The 19,990-nt window shown below is 39.7% G+C and overlaps 2 protein-coding genes across 2 annotated transcripts; both read left to right on the forward strand.

Moving 5' to 3' along the window:
* The first annotated feature begins 175 nt into the window (after positions 1 to 175).
* Positions 176 to 11,954, forward strand: myo5c (myosin VC). Its single transcript, XM_062421220.1, has 40 exons — positions 176 to 239; positions 620 to 730; positions 850 to 1,021; positions 1,118 to 1,262; positions 1,631 to 1,787; positions 1,993 to 2,136; positions 2,221 to 2,302; positions 2,429 to 2,536; positions 2,624 to 2,730; positions 2,836 to 3,101; positions 3,206 to 3,287; positions 3,383 to 3,523; positions 3,645 to 3,767; positions 3,923 to 4,006; positions 4,269 to 4,400; positions 4,535 to 4,632; positions 4,751 to 4,837; positions 4,935 to 5,046; positions 5,147 to 5,358; positions 5,454 to 5,619; positions 5,717 to 5,863; positions 5,944 to 6,108; positions 6,753 to 6,846; positions 6,929 to 6,992; positions 7,103 to 7,377; positions 7,472 to 7,535; positions 7,627 to 7,707; positions 7,821 to 8,001; positions 8,089 to 8,182; positions 8,298 to 8,361; positions 8,488 to 8,656; positions 8,750 to 8,834; positions 8,922 to 9,020; positions 9,166 to 9,320; positions 9,622 to 9,711; positions 9,812 to 9,962; positions 10,065 to 10,350; positions 10,442 to 10,616; positions 11,079 to 11,159; positions 11,278 to 11,954. Exons 1-40 carry the CDS (start codon positions 213 to 215, stop codon positions 11,428 to 11,430), a joined length of 5,229 nt encoding a protein of 1,742 aa, XP_062277204.1. The 5' UTR covers positions 176 to 212; the 3' UTR covers positions 11,431 to 11,954.
* Positions 11,955 to 12,965: 1,011 nt separating this feature from the next.
* Positions 12,966 to 17,216, forward strand: gnb5a (guanine nucleotide binding protein (G protein), beta 5a). The gene is made up of 11 exons (XM_062421546.1): positions 12,966 to 13,116; positions 13,940 to 14,076; positions 14,231 to 14,272; positions 15,146 to 15,222; positions 15,309 to 15,441; positions 15,845 to 15,988; positions 16,088 to 16,179; positions 16,496 to 16,544; positions 16,700 to 16,796; positions 16,954 to 17,120; positions 17,205 to 17,216. Exons 1-11 carry the CDS (start codon positions 12,981 to 12,983, stop codon positions 17,214 to 17,216), a joined length of 1,086 nt encoding a protein of 361 aa, XP_062277530.1. The 5' UTR covers positions 12,966 to 12,980.
* Positions 17,217 to 19,990: the final 2,774 nt, after the last annotated feature.

A 19,990-nucleotide genomic window follows, 5' to 3' on the forward strand; every position in this document is an offset into this window, starting at 1 on the left:
TTACTGAAACTTTTGCTTAAGTGTTTTCCAAAAGACTTGGAATTATGGAAGTGTTACTTTGAAAACTGTGACAGGAAATGGGAATGTGCTGATGGGAGCTTGACTCTGGCAGAGCTGTGTGAGCCAGGCAGGAACTTTATTGGTAACCTGGAAAGTAGAGTGATACAAACAAAACATACTGACTGGAGAAGTTAGAACAATAATGCATAAACATGGCTTTATTGGAACTGTACACAGAGGTAAGAGAAAAACTCCATGTTTTTGAATATGTTTTAATCATAGTAAAGAAAATTCTCATAATGTTGGTTTACAGAGACATATGGAAACTTTGTCAAGGCTCATGTCAGGTGTAGGGATGTAATGGAGGTTGGATCCATATGAATTTAAAGTTAAATGTTAAGTTGTTTACTCTCACACAACTTTTAAAATTTAGATGTCCATGATTTCATAACATACAGTACGATAAGATCTAAACTTGGAGCACAAAGTGTACTGCAGTAAGCAATTGTTCACACAGGATATTGTCTCACATTTATAAAGTTAATCATGTTTTAATGAGTTTAGTAGAGTAAACACTGGTAAATTGTTAACCTGCGTCCCTTCTGATCTACTCCCACAGTTCAACAGGGTGTGGATCCCAGATGCAGAACATGTGTGGATATCAGCAGAGATTATGAGAGACTTCCACTTTGGGGATAATACTCTTGAATTGCTACTGGAAGATGGCACTGTAAGTAAAAATAAAAAAAAAGATACTAAGAAAACTTTCACATGCAGCCGTAATAGATTAATGATGACAAAGACGCAGCAGCTGACCTCATTCTTTTACATAACCTGTCACTTTTGAAGGAGCACTACTATCCCATTGAACCGTCAAAACCACAACTCCCTCCTCTCCGCAACCCGGACATCTTGGTGGGGGAGAATGACCTCACAGCTCTCAGCTACCTGCATGAACCTGCAGTCCTGCACAATCTCAAAGTGCGATTCGTGGAGTCCAGAATCATCTATACCTACTGTGGTACTGTTTGACTGTCTAGCAGCTTGTAAGCACTGAGGTGGTGGTGGTGGTGTGTGTGTGCTCTCACCTAAGACTGTGCTGTTTCCTCTTTTTTAGGTATTATACTGGTGGCTGTAAATCCCTACAAACAGCTCCCTATCTATGGAGATGCAATCATTCATGCGTACTCGGGCCAGAACATGGGAGACATGGACCCTCACATATTTGCAGTGGCGGAGGAGGCCTACAAACAGATGGCCAGGTAAATAAAAGCTCAGATAACCACATGGCATATACAATGCAGTTGTATATGTCGATGATTTTCAGGATTATTTGATAAATTGTTTGGTCTATAAAAAGTGGCGAAAAATGTTTCCCAAAGCCCAAGATGCACCTGACATGTCTTGCATTCTACCAATCAACAGTCCACAACCCAAAGATATTCAGATTTCTATCATAGCGGACTAAGGAAACGAGGAAAATATTCACATTTAAGAAGCTGGAATCAGAGAATTTTGGCTTTTTTTTCTTAACATATGACTGATTATTAAAATAGGTGGAGATTTATTTCGATTAATCGACTCATTGCAGCTCTAATGTAGTTGTGTTACGCTCCTTTTTCTTTCCCAGAAACAACAAGAACCAGTCCATCATTGTCAGTGGTGAATCTGGAGCTGGTAAAACAGTGTCTGCTCGGTATGCAATGAGATACTTTGCTGTTGTGAGCAAGTCTGGCAGTAAGACTCGAGTTGAGGACAAAGTCCTGGCATCCAATCCAATAACAGAGGTATGATTTTACCGGTCAACGAGAAAAAAGAGGGGCGGCCTCTCTCATTTTCACTGCCCTGCTCACAAGGAAATACATACAGTAGCTTTTAAAGACTGTTAATGTTTCATTTAGACATTTAAACAGTTTGACCAAAAAAATCCAACTACTTTATGCACTATTAGCATTACTTAGAGAGACCTTATAACTTGATTTTTTTTCTCAGGCAATAGGAAACGCAAAGACAACCAGGAATGACAACAGCAGCCGTTTTGGGAAATACACCGAGATCAGCTTTGACAGGAGGCACCGGATTATTGGTGCAAATATGAGGACTTACCTGTTAGAGAAATCCAGAGTCGTTTTTCAGGTGGTGTATAAGATGAGGATGTTTTTGAGTTTTATTTTACTAACATCTTTTTAATCTTTTCTCATGAGATTCTGTTGTTTTCAGGCAGACAACGAGAGGAATTACCACATTTTCTACCAGATGTGCTCCTGTGCACAGCTGCCAGAGTTCGAGAACCTAAGACTGTGTGAGTTTTAGTACTGAGGATCTATCCTGCAGGTTTGACACAGAGCCGCCACTGTTCCACTGCTGCTGTGTTTAATCTAATTCACTATGTGAATATTTTATTGGAAGTTGTTCCTTTTGTCTGCAGTGAGGGCAGATGAGTTTCGGTACACCTGCTTGGGTGGTGAGATCGCTATCGAAGGCATAGATGACAAGAAAGAGATGGAAGAGACTCAACGGACCTTCTCGCTGCTGGGTAAAGGGTGTTTCAGCGGTTACACTATAACCTGCTTTTAGGGTGACTTCTTGTGTTCATATTGACGTCTTCTCTTTGATTCTCCAGGGCTGAAGGAAGACTTCCAGTCTGATGTCTTTAAAGTTTTGGCAGCCATTCTACATTTGGGTAATGTGGAGATCAAGAACTCTGGAGATGACAAATCATCAGTTCCTGTGAGTAGTAACTCTCAAAGAATTGAATTAATGAATTTAGTGTTTTCTTTAGACCTTAAAACATTAACCTGGTTGACTACAAAACTTGATTTGCAAATCTTTCAGTCCAGTGATCCACACCTGGCAGTCTTCTGTGAGTTGTTGGGTGTGAGCGCAGCGGGGTTGGTGCGTTGGCTGTGCCATCGGAGGATTGTTCTGGTGGTTGAGACGGTGGTGAAGCCAGTTCCCAAACACCGGGCGGTAAACGCCAGAGATGCCCTCGCCAAGCAGATCTACGCTCACCTGTTCGACTGTATTATCAACAGGATAAACACAGCGCTGCAGGTCCCAGGAAAGCAACATGCTTTCATAGGTGTTCTGGACATTTATGGGTATTGCAGATTTTTCTCTAATGCTAATTGATATATTTCTGATATTATTTTACTTTCGCTGCCATTTTTTACCTGAACTCATTTCTGTGTTTTTTTTTCCTCAGCTTTGAAACCTTTGACATCAACAGCTTTGAGCAGTTTTGTATCAACTATGCAAATGAAAAGCTTCAACAGCAGTTTAACCTGGTATGCACCTCCAGTGTCCCAAATCATTGAAAAACACTGGGTGCACCTCTTCATCGACTCACAGGGTTATTCTGTTGTTTCTTATTGTCACTCAGCATGTGTTCAAGCTGGAACAAGAGGAGTACATGAAAGAAGACATCCCATGGACGCTGATAGATTTCTATGACAATCAACCCGTCATCGACTTGATCGAAGCAAAGATGGGGATCCTGGACTTGCTTGATGAAGAATGTTTGGTGAGTCTGAATGGGACGTGATTTGGATTTTTACAATTCAATTCTGTTTTTATATGCTCTTGATGACGTTTTTATGATCGCTGTCACTCCTGTACTGTACATATGTCCTTTTACGTCACAGTTTCCTCAAGGCACTGATCAAAGCTGGCTGCAAAAGCTGTACAACTACCTAGACGGCAATCCTCTGTTTGAGAAACCCAGGTTATCAAATGAGGCGTTTGTGATACAACACTTTGCAGACAAGGTGGAGTCAGATAATTTTTCTAATCTAACTTCATGCTAAATATAGCACAAAAACCTTCAAATTCCAGTCACCTGCACCAGAATTACTCCTGTAACTATTAATGCTTTTGATTTCTGGTCTTTTTTTCTAATGTTGTCAATCTCTTTGCTCAACAGGTGGAGTATCAATGCAAAGGTTTTCTTGAGAAGAACCGAGATGCTCTCTATGAAGAACTGATTGACATTATGAGGGCCAGTAAGGTAATCAAAGGCCATCATTTATTGAATCTTTTAAACTAACAGAGTTTTATTCACCAAATGCATTGGCGCAAGGAATTTTGTCTTGGTTGGAGCGACAAAATTAAGAAATAAGAAATACAATAGAATAACAATAAGATACCCGAAGAATAGAGATAATCACATTGGTCACAAAAAACAGATAAAAGGTGTCAGTGTTATAAAAGATACTCCATGTAGCATAGTTTTTTCCCCATTTTAACATATTTTTCCTGCTTGCAATCAGTTTCCTTTTCTGGCCAACTTTTTCCAAGAGGAGGAGCAAAACCCTCTGAGCTTTAAAGGTGTCAAGGTGAGGGCTGCAAGGCCGGGAGTGAAACCAACCAATAAACAGCAGAGAAGCTCTGTTGGAGATAAGGTGAACATGTTTACTCTCTCTCTTTCTACTCGAGATAGAACTTTCCAGAATATATTTAGCCGTTTGTATTGGACAGAACTATGTTAGTATTCTGTATTTTTATCTGTACTCATTAATCTCTTGCTTAAATGCAGTTCTGCAACTCCCTCTCCTTACTGATGGAAACGCTGAATGCTACCACCCCTCACTACGTTCGCTGCATTAAGCCTAACGATGAAAAGCTCCCGTTTGAGTGAGTACTAATGAAACTTGTTATTGACAGATTAACATGAGCCATTCTGTGTTTGCCAGAATGATATTCACAGCTTTGTGTTTTTGGTCTAAGTGAGTGTTTGTTTGCGTGTTTTTAGATATGACTCCAGGAGGGTGGTGCAGCAGCTACGAGCCTGTGGAGTCCTTGAAACTATTCGTATCAGTGCTCAGAGCTACCCATCCAGGTCACCCTCTATTACTAGATTTAACATGACAACATACTGCAATATTTCTATCTGCCTATGCTCATGTCGCACTGGATAACATGTTTTGTGTTTGCAGGTGGACATACATTGAGTTTTACAGCCGATACAGTATCCTAATGACTCATCAGGAGGCAGGCCTCAATGACAAGAAGCAAACCTGCAAGGATGTGCTGCAGAGGTTGATTCATGTAAGCAGCATCTTTGTCAGCCTCTTACTACAACTTTGTGATTCATTATCATGCACTTTATCTCTTTGTGTTACTTTTGCCCCCCTTTTTCGACCTCCAGGACTCCAACCAGTACAAGTTTGGTCGTACAAAGATCTTCTTCCGAGCTGGTCAGGTAGCTTATCTAGAGAAGCTACGTCTGGACCGACTCAGAGGAGCCTGCGTAACCATCCAGAAACACGTCCGCGGGTGGAGCCAGAGGAGGAAGTTCATGCGCATGAGACAGGCAGCCATCATCATCCAACAGTACATCCGAGGGAAGAGGACAATACGGTTAGAGGCATTTGCTAACAATTTTGTTGTCATGCGTCCTTAGTTGCATCTGTTAGAATTTGTCATTTACACCTGTTTTGTTTGTAAAACTGTAGTAAAACAGTGAGCGCTGCAACACTGAAGCAGGGCTGGGCTACACTTGTGATCCAGAGATATTGGAGAGGTTACCGTATGAGACAGATCTATAAGGTAGTCCGCGTGGCCTCCATCACCATCCAGGCTTTCACACGAGGTTGGATGGCCCGTAAATGCTACAAGAAGGTCTGTATTGTTAAATCGCTTGTGTAATTTAGTTTGTTGAAATACAACATATAACTTCATCTAATTAATGTCCTGTTATCTCTTTGTTACCTCTCAGATGATGGAGGAGCAGAAAGCTTTGGTTTTACAGAAGTATGCCAGAGCATGGCTGGCACGGCGGCGATTTCAAACCATGCGTCGCCTGGTGATTAATGTTCAGCTTTCCTTCAGGGTTCAACAGCTCAGAAAGAAGATTGACGAGCAGGTAAAGATGCTTCCAAAGTTACTTCAACTGTGGCTGGTAGAAAACATACTACCTGTAAATAAATCCCTGTTTCCTTACAGAATAAAGAGAACCGTGGGTTGATGGAAAGACTGACAAGCTTGCGCAACTCCCATTCTCAAACCGTGGACAAACTTCAGGGTCTGGAGGCACAGCTGGAAAAATCATACAACCAGAAGGCGTCTTTGGAAGCAAGAGAGAAGAAAGGGAAAGAAGATGCTAGTGTGGTTAGTGTTGTAGTTAATGCTGATACGGTTGTGTTTGTCTTTACAGCTTGTTATTTGTTGAAAAAGTAGACTTTCACGGTTGTGTGGTTCAGGAAGTAGATTGGGTAATTGAATGATCAGCAGTTTGATCCTCAGCTCCTCAGGTCTGCATGTTAAAGTGTCTTGGGCAAGATACTGAACCCCAAATTGCTTTGCCAGTGGTGTGTGAATGTACATTAGATGCAAGGCTGCCTCTGCTATTAGTGTGTGTGTGTGTGTGTGTGTGTGTGTGTGTGTGTGTGTGTGTGTGTATTTGTAATGTAGGATGGAGAGCTCGAACAGTAACTGTAAGAGGTTGGGAGTATGTGCAGGGATGCTGGGATGTTATCTCCATTAGTGTTTATTTCTCATAACAGGTTGTACGGGTATGTGTGTGTAGACAGCCAGCTCATTAAAGTGTTTGCAGATGAAGTAATAACAAGCGTGCTGATTGGCTGATCTTACTACTCAACTGCGTAACTAAACTAACACGATACACAAGCAAGCAAGTCATTCATTACAGTATTATAAAGTGCTTTGAGTGGTCTGAAGACAATAAAGGTTATATAGAAATGCAGTCCATTTATCATTCATGAGTGCAAAATGTATTTTTATTCTCACTCTAGGCAATCGCCCAGCTTCAAAGTGGGATACATGCACTAACCCTTGAAAAGCAGAACTTGGAGAAAAAGTTTGAAGCTTCCACCAAAGAAGCAAAAGGTAATCGGAATCTACATTATTATTTATGCAACCATTATTGTAATTTGTACCAAAATTGTGATTGGCCCATGCACTCTTTCAGAGAGCTTCGATCAAATAAAGATGAATCTTCTAGAAGAGAAAGAAAATGAAGCAAGACTTAGAAAGTAAGTAACAAAAATGCGACTTCTTCCACAGCGTGAAGCAAATATTTTCATTCATTGTTGCTCAGCTTGCTTCGTTGAATTCAGGTTTCTGATGAGATCGTTCTTTGCAGTATCGCAGAGAACAACATTGAGATCCAGAGGCAGGACCACGAGAAAGAGGTGGAGACTCTGAAAGATGAGATAAAGAAATTGAAAGAAGAGAGAGTGAGTCTGCGGAGAAAGATGGAGGAGGGGGGCCAGGTGAACTCTGACCTGCAGGAACAGGTCATCCAGCTCAGCAAGCATGTCAAGGTTATTCCAGAACTACGCAGAGATCTGAATAATCTGCAAAATCAGAATAATAACATGGACCGTAAGATGAAGGAACAGTCAGAACAAGCAAGAGGTACAGACGATTCCTGATGTAACTTCAGTTTTTTATGTTACTACATAAATAAGGATAGTAGATGATGAACCTCCATTATTTCTTTTTTCTACAGCTAAAATGAAGGAGATAACGAGACACCTTCTCGGCGGTGTTGTTGAACAGGAAGTTCTTTTGGGGTAATCCACATATTTCAGGTTTTCTTTTTTTCTCTCTTAATTGCTATTCATCTCATTGAAGAATTCATTATCTCACGTTGTTTTTCTAAAGGTTAACTCAAGACGACTCTGAGAAGATGTGTGAAGTTGAAGATTTTCTGACAGTATTTGATGACGTGCAGAAAGCTACCAGGTCTTTTTATTCCTGAGGATCATAACAAGCCTTTCACAGCCTTAATATCGGTTTTGTACTAGTGTGACAAACCTACTTGATCCTGTTTGACACTGTTCCATCTTTGTCGGCAGAATACTGGAAAACCACCAGAGGGAGCAAAGGGAAAGCTATGAGACCCAAGTGGAGGGCTTAAAATTAAAAGTGGACCATATTCAAAATGAGAACAGCAAGCTGCAAAACCTGTTCCAGGAGAAAAGTAATGTCAATGAGAAAATACTCCAAGAGGTGTCCAGGCTGAGGAGCGAGAACTCGGTACTGTGTTGCATTCTTGTTGTTGTATTTTTTATTCCTAGCTGGGATGGATGCTGAATGCTTTCCCTTGTTTAATGCGATCTACAGATTCTACCTGAGCTGAAACTGCAGGTTTCAGAGCTGCAAAGACAAAAACAAGAGCTTGAGGTCCATGTAGAGGAGCAGAACAGAGAGTTAGTGGGTAAGTTTCGCTCTGGGTACTTTTTTTCATCATTTATTTGCTATAAAAATCACTTTTGTAGGTATTTTTCTTCATTTGCATGTTTAAAAAAAAAAAAATCTACGTCATTTGATAGAAAAAACAGAAGAGATCACCAACGTCCTTCAGCAGAAGATTAAAGAAGAGAATTCACAGCGCAGGTAAAATACTCAAATAGAACTCTCTTTCTTGATTATGAATGCAATGGTCTTTTCTGGTCTTTTCTGAAGTTTTCCTGATTTGTTCAGATATTGCTCTCAGTTGGCCTGATTTGTTTTGATTTTTAGGCACTTTGAGGAGAAAGCTGAAGTGCTGGAGGAACTGAAGAGGGACCTTCAAGGCAACGTAGAGGAGCTGCAAGAGGAGAATGATCACTTGAGAAGACAGAACATGATGGAAAGCGAGGCTAAGAGCAGACTGAGACAAGAGGCTTCACAGTTATCTGCTGAGAATATGGTTTGTGTGGATTTAAAGACGAGAAGGGTTATAGTACAAGTTTATACATGTGTCTGTAATAAAGACGGTAACAGATTCTTTTTTTTCTTTTAGGACTTTGAAGAGCAGCTCGACCACAAGGACAGATTAATAAAGAAACTCCAGAATCAAATAAAGAGTCTTGAAACATCTCACAAAGGTAGAGTTGTGGCTTGTACATGTTAATTGCAAAAAACCAAAAAAACATAACTTCTCCATGTTCATCACTTTATTATCTCTCACATAGCCAAACATACGTCTACGCCTGCTACTCCCAAAGATTACCTCGGCATGTTGGAGTACAAGAGAGTGGATGAATCCAAGCTCATTCAGAACATCATTCTGGGTATTTTTTTTCTTTTCTTTTTATGAGTCTATTATAGTCACATTGAGCCCTTTCATTTCTGCTTTTCTCTTAGTGCTGTAATAGCTGAGGTAACTGAATAAATGTTGTTATATTCTCTTGCAAATGCGTCACAATCTGCCCACAGATCTGAAGCCTAAAGGTGTGGTGGTCAACATGATCCCGGGTCTGCCAGCTTACATCCTCTTCATGTGTGTCCGCCATGCCGACTACCTGAACGATGACGCCAAACTCAAATCTCTTATGAATGCAATTATAATTGCTATCAAAAAGGTCATCATGGTGAGGTTAATTCTAAGTTTATTTGCCTTTATCGCTACTGTAGAGCTGCTAAATGACGAATCAATATAATAAAAAAGCAATTACTCATGACAATGTCTAAGAGTGTGGACTGTAGCCTGTATGTTGGCAGGAGTTTAGTTTACTTTAGATATTAAATTTGAAGTTGAAGATATTAATGATCTAAAAAAGATTAAAGGCCTGCAGTAAAGTAAACTTGCACTATTAATGCAGCCAATAAAATGTCACCTCTAAAATCAGTTTAAACTAAATTTCATTACGCAACCACATGCTCTCGTTTCAGACTTACCACAAAGACTTTGAGTTACTGTCGTTCTGGCTGTCCAACACGTACCAGATGCTCAACTGTCTGAAGCAGTACAGCGGGGAAGAGGTGTGGATTGACTTCATTTACCCACCGTGGTGCTTCTGTTGATGATATAAAGTAGCAGGCATATTTTGACATCCTGTTGTTTTGCTGTTGTTTACAAAAGGAGTTCATGAAACAAAGTACTCCTCGTCAGAAGAAGAACTGCTTGCAGAATTTCGATTTGTCCGAACACCGGCAGATTCTCAGCGACCTCGCCATCCACGTCTACCACCAGTTTATCACTATCATGGAAAAAACCCTCACTCCTGCCATCGGTATAAGACAGAGCTCATTACTGTGACATGACAAATGATTTTGATTGTGTTTTACTTTTATATGTTCCTTAAAATGTGACTCTTAACTTTCCTGATCAACAGTACCCGGCATGCTGGAGCACGAGAGTCTACAAGGGATTTCCAGCATGAAGCCAACAGGATTCAGGAAGCGTTCCAACAGCGTCTACGAGGACTCAGAGGCCTACACCATCTCCTTCATCGTTCAGCAGCTCAGTCACTTTCACTCCACCATGAGCCAGCACGGCATGGAGCAAGGTCTCGTCAAACAGGTTATCAAGCAGCTGTTCTTCCTCATCGGTGCAGTCACCCTCAACAATATCATGCTCCGCAAAGACATGTGCTCCTGCAGGAAAGGGATGCAGATCAGGTGTGTGTGTGTGTGTGGTTGTTTTGTGATATTTGAATGAATAACAAAAAAAAAAAAAAGGTTTGTCTCACAGCTTTTTTTGTCCGTTTAGATGTAACATCAGTTACCTGGAGGAATGGCTGAAGGAGAAGGACCTTCAAAGCACTAACGCCATAGATACTCTAAAGCCGTTGTCTCAGGCTGCTTGGCTCCTGCAAGTCAACAAGTCCACTGATGATGACGCCAAGGAGATCACAGAAAAATGCACTGAACTCAACCCCGTTCAGGTACTTTATTAAGCGCCGTATTAGAGCTGAGCGATATGGACAAAATCAAATAATATAATATTCTTTACCAAATACCTCAATACCAATATTGCAACAATATTGTAGGGATGACTATTTGTGCTTTCACAAAAAATGTACAGAATGAGATTCTTGATAAATATTCATCAGCAATGTTGATACACTGACTAAGTGGGTAAACGTAAATAATAGTCTGGTAAATTCAGAAAATGATTTTTTTTACTGTAATGCAGCTTTTAAAACCAGGAAAAGATTATATTAGGATACTTATACTTATATTAGGATATTATGATATCCAAAGTCTAAGATGATATCTAGTCTCAAATCATGATATCGATATAATATTGATAAATTGCCCAGTCATACACTACACTGTGCACTTTTCAATTTAAGAAACTCCGGCTTCACATTAAAGTAAAACAAAACTCACATTTCAATTTATAGATTGTCAAGATTTTGAATTCGTACACACCCATCGATGACTTCGAGAAACGGGTGGCTTCATCATTTGTCCGCAAAGTTCAGGTAAGCTCTATTGATGAATGTAACTGGACTTTGCCAATTTAAAATACTGTGTAATGTTGCAAAATAAGTGCCATATTTGTACTTCACTAAATAAGCCTCAATCGGCTCCTTGTTTCAGTCACTTCTACAAGATCGTGACGGGTCCACACAGCTGATGCTGGACACAGATTATCGTTTCCAGGTCATGTTTCCTTTCTGCTCATCCTCGCAGACTCTGGAGCTGCTGCAGCTCCCGGGCAGCCTTCATCTGGGCTTCCTCACCAGAATCTGACACAGTTGGCCTTTGACCTTACGCTCCTTATTCCTGACTCGTAGTCCGTAGTTTTTATGGCTATATGTTATGTTTTTATAAATATGTAAACACTTTTAATAAACAATGTTTTTTTAAATAAATGCCAGGCTGTATTCAGGGAAGATACCGAGGTCATGTTTCCTGACTGCTCTGTGAGGAAATTATGCTCCGTAAGGGAAGTCTTATTCAATTACTTGAATTTTCAGTATTTTTGTAAATCTTAATAGAGCAGGAAAATCACTGATTATTCACCCGACAAAACATTTATGTGCAACCATTTTCCAATCGAAAACTTGTTTTTATTGTCTTTTTAAAATTTCAGGTTTTCTGTCAGTAACATTGTGTTTTTATTTGTGCTGCTGCCTCTCTTGGCCGGGTCTCCCTTGAAAAAGAGATTCTTAACCTCAGTGAGACTCTCCTGGTTAAATTAACCTTAAATAAAAATGTTAACTGTCCTCTGGTTTCATCTTCATCATAAACTGAATATCTGAGTTTTGGACGACTGGTCGGACAAAACAAGACATCTGAAGGCTTCAGTTCAAACTCTGGGAAAGAAGGATGGGCATACAGTATATATATATAAACAAATATTTTCCGTATTTTCTGACACTTTGTGGACCAAATAATCTCTTGCACATGTGAGTTATCTTTGTGACAGGTACTTTGGTGGAGTAGCCACATATTAAAAGGAGGAAGTCACTTGCTCAATAAAGATCATTTAATATATACAAATGAATATTAAAAGCAAGTGAAGACAGGGTTGCCTCTTCCTTTTAGTATGTGGACCAAATAATTAAATGATTATCCAAGAAAATAATCAGCATGTTAACTGATCATTATAATACCAGTTAGTTGCAGCCTAAATTTTATTTTCCAGTATCAAGAACTGAATATTTTACACTTCTAGGAAATCTATATCTCTTTTTTTAATTTAGTTTTTTATGTTGTTGTCTCCAAAGTAGTCAGATTTATATGTACAACGCATGAAAATCTGGCATATCCCACAATTTAATACTCAAATACTGTTGATTTAATCCACCACCAACTTCCTACACTTGAAAATACCTGGAAAGCTGTTAAAATGCGAATGTAGCTTCAATATATGTGTTAAATTCAACAGTATTTAGAGGCAATGTATGGTTTAATATGTTAAAAATGTATTTTTATGTCTAAACATGTTTGCTTGATAAATAATTTCATTTAAAAATAAATGTTTTTTATATGTGGAAAAAATGCTGCAGTGCGCCACATTAATCTGCTCTGTTTGATCAGAGCAATCAAACAGTGATGTGTTTGTTTTGCTTGTCGGCAATGTAATGAAAATGCATCATGAAGCCGTGGTGTGTTCAGGCCGGGTGTTGCTGAGGATGCAGCATCACCAGGATGCAGGATCACCAGGATGCAGGATCCTCCTCCCTGGAAACTGGAGGAGCATCTTCTCCCCTCTCTGACGTCATGACATCAGCATCAGCTGTTAGCTCTGCTTTAAGCCTTTTCGCTGCCGATCGCTGCCTGCACAAAGCAAATATATGAGATCCCCTCTAATCCCTGAAATGGCGACACAGGAGGTACAGCTGAATGAGACCCTGGCCCATCTCAAAACGGAATCGGAGACGCTGAAGACGAAGCTGGAGGAGGAAAGAGCGAAGCTGCACGATGTCGAACGTGAGTGCTGAAAATGGAGAGGCCTCCATTCACTCCTGCGTCTTCAGACTGACGGGACAAATGGCATCAAATGTGTTTTTATGGTTTTATGTATTTCCGTGAGAGGTCGTAGATTGCCACTTTTACAGAGATGCAAATTAGTCGGAGCAGATGATTGACTTGTTTGTCCTGATGTTACCTCAGATTTTACAGGCGACTTGAGCAGGCTGTTTGTTTGCTTCCCCATTTTACAGCTCGGTGCTCCCATCCCAATTTCTACTATGTGCTGATAAATGTCCAATCATGTTTCAGCAATGTGGCAATATTATAAATAGAAACATGGGAGGAAAAAAAAATTGAAACGGGATATTTGTAATGCATCATGTTTTTTAACATCTGTTTAAAGAACGACCGATTAAGATGAGTCAATATATTCCTCGATTTACAGCAGCCTTACTGTAGTTTAATCCTTACTGCTGCTGGGAATATTAATCAAGGGTGTATACAGTAGGAGGTTTAATGTAATGTACATTGTGTGTGTGTGTGTGTGTGTGTGTGTGTGTGTGTGTGTGTGTGTGTGTGTGTGTGTGTGTGTGTGTGTGTTTTCTGTCATAGGTTACTTTCAGGGACAAATTTCAGATTTAGGAACAGTTAATTTGGGACAGTTTATCCAATTGGGGGAAAAAAAGTTGCGTCCCCAGTTAGGAAAAAAATAGATTTTTGAGTCAGTGGTGATGGGTTAAGGTAAGTCTCTGTCGTCTATGTAATGTCCCCAAAATTGACCATGGTTTGCTGTGTGTTTGTGTGTGTGTGTGTGTGTGTGTGTGTGTGCGTGTGTGTGCAGTACATCAGGTGGCAGAGAAAGTGGATGGTCTCGGCCAGTTTGTCATGAAAACCCGAAGAACTCTGAAGGGACACGGAAACAAAGTTCTGTGTATGGATTGGTGTAAGGACAAGAGGAGGATCGTCAGCTCCTCTCAGGTAACACACTTCGTGCTCCTGATTCTGTGTTTTTTTCCTTTTAACTCTATTTTTTTCTGTCTTGGTCAGTTTGTAATTGGACATAATCAAATGATCAAAACAGTACTTGTTTTTTTTTTTTAAATATTATACTTGTTATAATCTCTTCATGCAGGATGGAAAAGTGATTGTGTGGGATGCTTTCACTACCAACAAGGTAACTCCTCTTTTTCTATATGCAGATTTTTTTATTAGAGAATGAAAATGTTCAGATATTTGAACATTAAAATCCATTCTCAATGCTCCACAAACCTGTTACCAAGTAGTTTTCCATCTGTGCTCCACTCGTCAACATTGTGAATATCCATAATTTTCTAAATTCATAGTTCTCAACCTTTTTGGCTTGTGATGCTTCAAGATGTGAGAATGTCAGATTGTTTCATTTGAAGGATTTTAATCATGCTTGTAAAGATAATAGTAAGTGTTTAATGTTTGGTATTTCTATAGATAAAAGCAAAAATGAAGAAACTTGAAATATAAATAAACATTTTTGTAACAGAAATGGGTTATTTGGGAGAATCACTGGCCTAAATCAAAGTTATATTAAATAAGATGCAAATAACAACAATAATGTTGATGTGCCTTAATCAAAAATATGAAATTAGATAGATATAAGACACGAATATGTGTGTGGCTTATAAAATGTGGTTTATTTACATCATAAGTGTATTTAAAATGGAATGTACGTACATTAAGAGTTCTGTGGAGTCTCAAATTGATAATTTCACTCTGGAATAATGATGCAAATCAAATCTATGAGCCATGAAGGAAATGAGGAAGCATTTCTACAGTGTCTATTACCAAGTCTCCATTTTATGAGTCAAGGGAAAATGTTTATGTAAAGAGCTGAAGACTGACCTTTAAAAAGTATTCCAGTTTTTTTTTTTTTTTTTGGACAAACTGTATCATCCACTGTCCAATGCCTAACAGTCTGCAGCTCACTGTTCTGCTCTAATTATGCCAAATTAATTTGATTCATCTCACTGTCCTGCAGCGCTTCATGCAGCTTTGTCTTTTGATGTTTCATTAGGAGCACGCTGTGACAATGCCTTGCACCTGGGTAATGGCCTGCGCCTACGCCCCCTCTGGCTGCGCCGTAGCTTGTGGGTGAGTGATGATCCGAGTGAGGTGTGTCATCTGTTTTGGTGATGTATTTTTCTTTGAGTAGCCATGGCTTTGTATTCTGTCCAAAGGGGCCTGGACAACAAATGCTCCGTGTATCCTCTGTCCCTGGACAAGAATGAGAATTTGGCTGCGAAGAAGAAATCAGTGGCCATGCACACAAACTACTTGTCTGCTTGTAGCTTCACTAACTCGGATATGCAGGTGAGAATAATCACCATACACAGACACACACATACACAGACACACACACACACACAAAGGAAATATTAACAAAACCCCAACAACAATGGAGTGAAGTGTTAATAAGTTAACAGTTGCATACTCTCCTTCAGTTTTTCCATCCATTTAAGTCCTGCTTCTCTTTTCCTCTGCTATTTCAGTCTCGTTATTAATCAGAAATCACTGCCTCAATGTCCCAGTGAGAAGAGCTTTGTTAATAATTCACAGCAGCCAGTTGCTCCTGGTTTAATGTCCTGGTCACATGACGTTTCACACAGCTAAGGCAATCCATTTATAGCAGTGTGTTAGTCCGTGTCGACTCTGTCTGAACTTCAGAGCAACCATTCTTCTTTTTCTTCCTCCTCGTCATCTGCTCGTGTTAAAGATCCTGACATCCAGCGGGGATGGAACATGTGCATTATGGGATGTTGAGAGTGGGCAGCTGTTGCAGAGTTTCCATGGTCACGCGGCAGACGTGCTCTGTCTGGATCTGGCTCCCTCCGAGACTGGAAACACGTTTGTTTCAGGGGTGAGAGCAGCTCCCACTACTGCGTATCACCATTTAAGCTTCACAGAATTATTTCAATCATTTTATGATTTTTCTATATGATTGTTTTTTTTATTACAGGGCTGTGACAAAAAAGCCAATGTGTGGGACATGCGGTCGGGACAGTGTATTCAGTCCTTTGAAACTCATGAATCAGACATAAATAGTGTTCGGTAAGTGATTCAAAATACGAGCGTATAGATAAACAGATTCAGTTATGATTTAATGAGGTACTGTGCTTATGTGTTAAAACCCTATGTGTAGATTTTATATGTGATTATAAGACTTTTCAAATGATTATGATGACAGAAGTGTTTGTATCGCAATCAGCACAATCTGTTTTGTTTTTGGTGGATTCACTCTCAGCCTCAGTGTTTGTTTATTGCTGCCACTTGAATTCATAAATATTCTGATCACACAGAAGCTTTAAGAAACCCATTCGTTATTGTTCCTAACTGTGGCTGTCTGTTTCTTCTTCTTTTTTTTTAGATACTATCCCAGTGGAGACGCATTTGCATCTGGCTCAGATGACGCTACAGTAAGTAATCAGCTTTTTACTGATTTTAACTGTCAGTGGCACCGCAGAGCCTGCAGCTATACACAAAGTGCTACTGGAAACATATTCATCATATTCTGTTGAAAATTCAAACAATGACCTTTTATTATTTTATTTATTATTTTTTTTTTTTACAGTGCCGTCTGTATGACTTGAGGGCAGACAGAGAAGTGGCTATTTATTCCAAAGAGAGCATCATATTTGGCGTCTCCAGTGTTGATTTCTCTCTCAGTGGTAAGATATACACACATGTCCAAACCAATATTATTCTGGTTAATCAATCATGCAGCAGTTAGTAGCCAATCAGTTTCTCCAGAGTTAAAAATTACTGCTTTTATATTAAAAAGGCATGCTGTAAAAAGCTCTGAGTGTGTGTGTGTGTTTTTCGAAGGCCGGCTACTGTTTGGCGGCTACAACGACTACACCATAAACGTTTGGGACGTTCTCAAAGGAACGCGGGTGTCTATTCTGTTTGGACACGAGAACCGCGTCAGCACGCTGCGTGTTTCCCCAGATGGGACGGCCTTCTGCTCAGGCTCATGGGACCACACTCTCCGGGTACGAGGTGTCTGTTATTATTGTCTGATCTGACAACTCTCCTCTCTCCAGATGTCTGGTAATGATTGCTGTTCTTTATTTCAGATCTGGGCTTAAGGATGAAGACACAGAAGAGGAAATGGTAGACAGACCTACTGAAGACACAGGGACATTTCTGTTTGCTAGAGTACAATCACAGAAATAGAGACTTAGTTTCTGGTTGTACATAGGGCATATTAATAGCATTGTATATACTCCAGTCTCATGGCCTGGGTAGACTGACATATTTCAGAGAGTAATTAAACCAAATGGCACGCGTGTATAACGGTATGATTGAAAGAAAAATTGCACAGAACTACATATAGTGACAATTTAAGATGTAAAATGTATATTGCAGAAAATAACACTGGTAGTGAATAGCATCAGTCTAGGATAGACGTGACACAGTAAAGTGATGTGTTGTATGTGCCCACATAAAGGACATTACTTGTTTATTTATTTGTTTTTTTGCACAACAAATTATAAAAGTATGCAGGCTGTGGAAGAAAATGAGATACAACACTATCTTGGAAAGGGATTTTGGCATTAAATAATATGGATTAAAGTCCAAACTGGAAGTGTATTTAAATTGGAGATATAGAGCAATTTGATGTATTTTCATTTTACACCCCCCCCCCCCCCCCCCCCCCCCCCAGCCATCCCCATTCTTGAAAGCAATGACCTGCCAGTATTATTACAATGTAAAGAAAGCACATTTAAAGGTAAATCATCATCCCCATGGTCTGAAGATAAGGTTTACCTTCCATCTCTATTTGTTTCCAGCTATGGAAAACACTTACTGCTTGATGTGCACATTCAGTCACTGCAGACACCCTGAACCTTTGGTCCCCCACCAGATACCCAAATGCTAATATATAAAAACACGTTTAAATCGGTAAAATGTACTCCTTTTCATGCGGTTGTCCAATGTAATTTCATATTTACTGTAATTATTTTATTGTAGTTTAGTGTACAGTTATACAAGGGGACTGTTTATCAGAATATTATCAACATAATAAACTGAGTTTTGAATATCATTCCTTTGTTTCTAATTATTGTTCTTGTTATCTTACCTGTTAATAATTTATTCTGTGAAAGGACAGATTGGCTTAAAACAATTGTCAGGTTCCAAAATGAACATTGAAACAAGTAACAAATCATTCCTCCTGTTCATGCTGGCTATGATCATAATGTGACCCCTTGATGAGAGTTAATGAGTTAATTATTAGAATCAGGTGTTTTAGAGTGGGGAGATACCTAAACTATGCAGGGCAGTAGGTCTCCAGGAGCAGGATTGGAGACCACTGGTGTAAGTGATGGGGGACAAAATGCGTGCCAAAGAGTACATTTTTGCACGCCTCCACTTCACTGAGTAGCGTCTCCAATTAGCTTTCTGTAAAGTTCTTCTTTTTTCCCGTCTTACTCATTCTTTTGTTTTAATTTTCTGATCGTGCAGAGAGGAGAATCTCAGGTGCAGGGCCCATTTAAATATGATTTGCGTATTTAAATGGGGGCGTGGACAGGGAGGGGTCGGGTGTGCGCTCAATTCCACGTTGATTGGGATGTACAAAGGAAATGTGCTTGGATTCATGCGTACGCACAGATTCATACATCTGGATTTTTTTGTGCGTATGACGTTTTCTGGATTTGAGCGTACGCCATGTTTCAGTAGGAAATCCACGCACATCTTTGTACATGAGCCCCCAGGTCTTGCAGCGCCAGGCTTGGCCCCTCCTCTAACCATTGCCTTAATCAGGGCTAGATTATTTAAAACACCTGTCTCCTCTTGCTCCTGTCATGTGCTCTGGATGGAGGTAGATAGGCTGACATTTAACTGCCAGAAATTATGGTATCTGAAGGCTAACTTTGGTTATGTTTAGCCTCCCTCTTGGTGCCTCCTGCTTATAGACTCCTTTCCCTACTATGGTGAGTATGCAGGTGACAAACTCTCTTTTTGCCACCTGCTGGTGATTTCTGCCTGCCCTTTTTAGTACAGTCTTATAAATATTGGACCAACTGGTTTGGTTTTGTTTAATCCTTTTTGTAGTTTTGTTTCTTTAATTTAGTGGCGCTGTAGATCAGTCTGCTGGGGGAGGCTAGTCAACCTGAGTGAGGTCCCTTCACTGTTTGCTGTGTTTAAAGGCACTAGGATGCACAAGTTTTTCACCTGTGTGTTGTGTGAGTGTGTTTAGGTTGCTGCACTGATGATTACATGGTAGTACCCCTAGACACACCTCTGTGTTACCTGCCACCCCACCTGCTAGCCCTGGTCCAGATAGGTTGTTTTGTTCTTTGAATTATTTGTAGTATATTTAGTATTAAATGACTTTCATTGCATTTTAAATTGATTTTATAATACTTACATTTTAACTTAATATTGTGTCTTAATCATTTACTTTGTCTTTCAGCTTATTTTTCCAGTCTTTTTCCAGTCTTGAATTTATCAATAAAACGTTTAAATTTAGAATCACGTCTCTGTCCCTCGGTTAACAAATCTGCGTACCTTGTTTAGTTTTGGGTTTGTTATTGGTAATGCTGACTCTTCATTTACCAATATTTCCTGGGTTTTATTCCTCAGGTGGTGTAGTTGTTCTCATCACATCTAGACACACTGAAACCATTAGCCCGCCACGTGCAAAAATTTTATTTAATAATTTGGCTAATATGAAGCTTCAGTGATCCAAATGAGTCAAATCAAATAGATATATTTCAACATCAATCTTTTTAGTGCTAAAGTCTCTTTTTGTTACCACCACAGCTCAACAATGAAAAAAATGTGGACTGGATTTTTGCCCCATCACTTAAATTAAAAGCACATTTGAAGGCGGTTTTAACAGCCAGTATGAACAGGA

This window comes from Scomber scombrus, chromosome 6, assembly GCF_963691925.1.
Source record: "Scomber scombrus chromosome 6, fScoSco1.1, whole genome shotgun sequence".
Taxonomy (NCBI): Eukaryota; Metazoa; Chordata; class Actinopteri; order Scombriformes; family Scombridae; genus Scomber; species Scomber scombrus.

Bases quoted from the DNA above. Each gene is read 5' to 3' on its own strand.
- gnb5a (XM_062421546.1), top strand. From the start codon at position 12,981: ATGAGATCCCCTCTAATCCCTGAAATGGCGACACAGGAGGTACAGCTG. The intron at 13,117-13,939 runs GTGAGTGCTGAA...GTGTGTGTGCAG, and splicing joins GAAGCTGCACGATGTCGAAC to TACATCAGGTGGCAGAGAAA. The intron at 14,273-15,145 runs GTAACTCCTCTT...ATGTTTCATTAG, and splicing joins ATGCTTTCACTACCAACAAG to GAGCACGCTGTGACAATGCC.
- myo5c (XM_062421220.1), top strand. From the start codon at position 213: ATGGCTTTATTGGAACTGTACACAGAG. The intron at 240-619 runs GTAAGAGAAAAA...CTACTCCCACAG, and splicing joins TATTGGAACTGTACACAGAG to TTCAACAGGGTGTGGATCCC. The intron at 2,137-2,220 runs GTGGTGTATAAG...TGTTGTTTTCAG, and splicing joins AATCCAGAGTCGTTTTTCAG to GCAGACAACGAGAGGAATTA.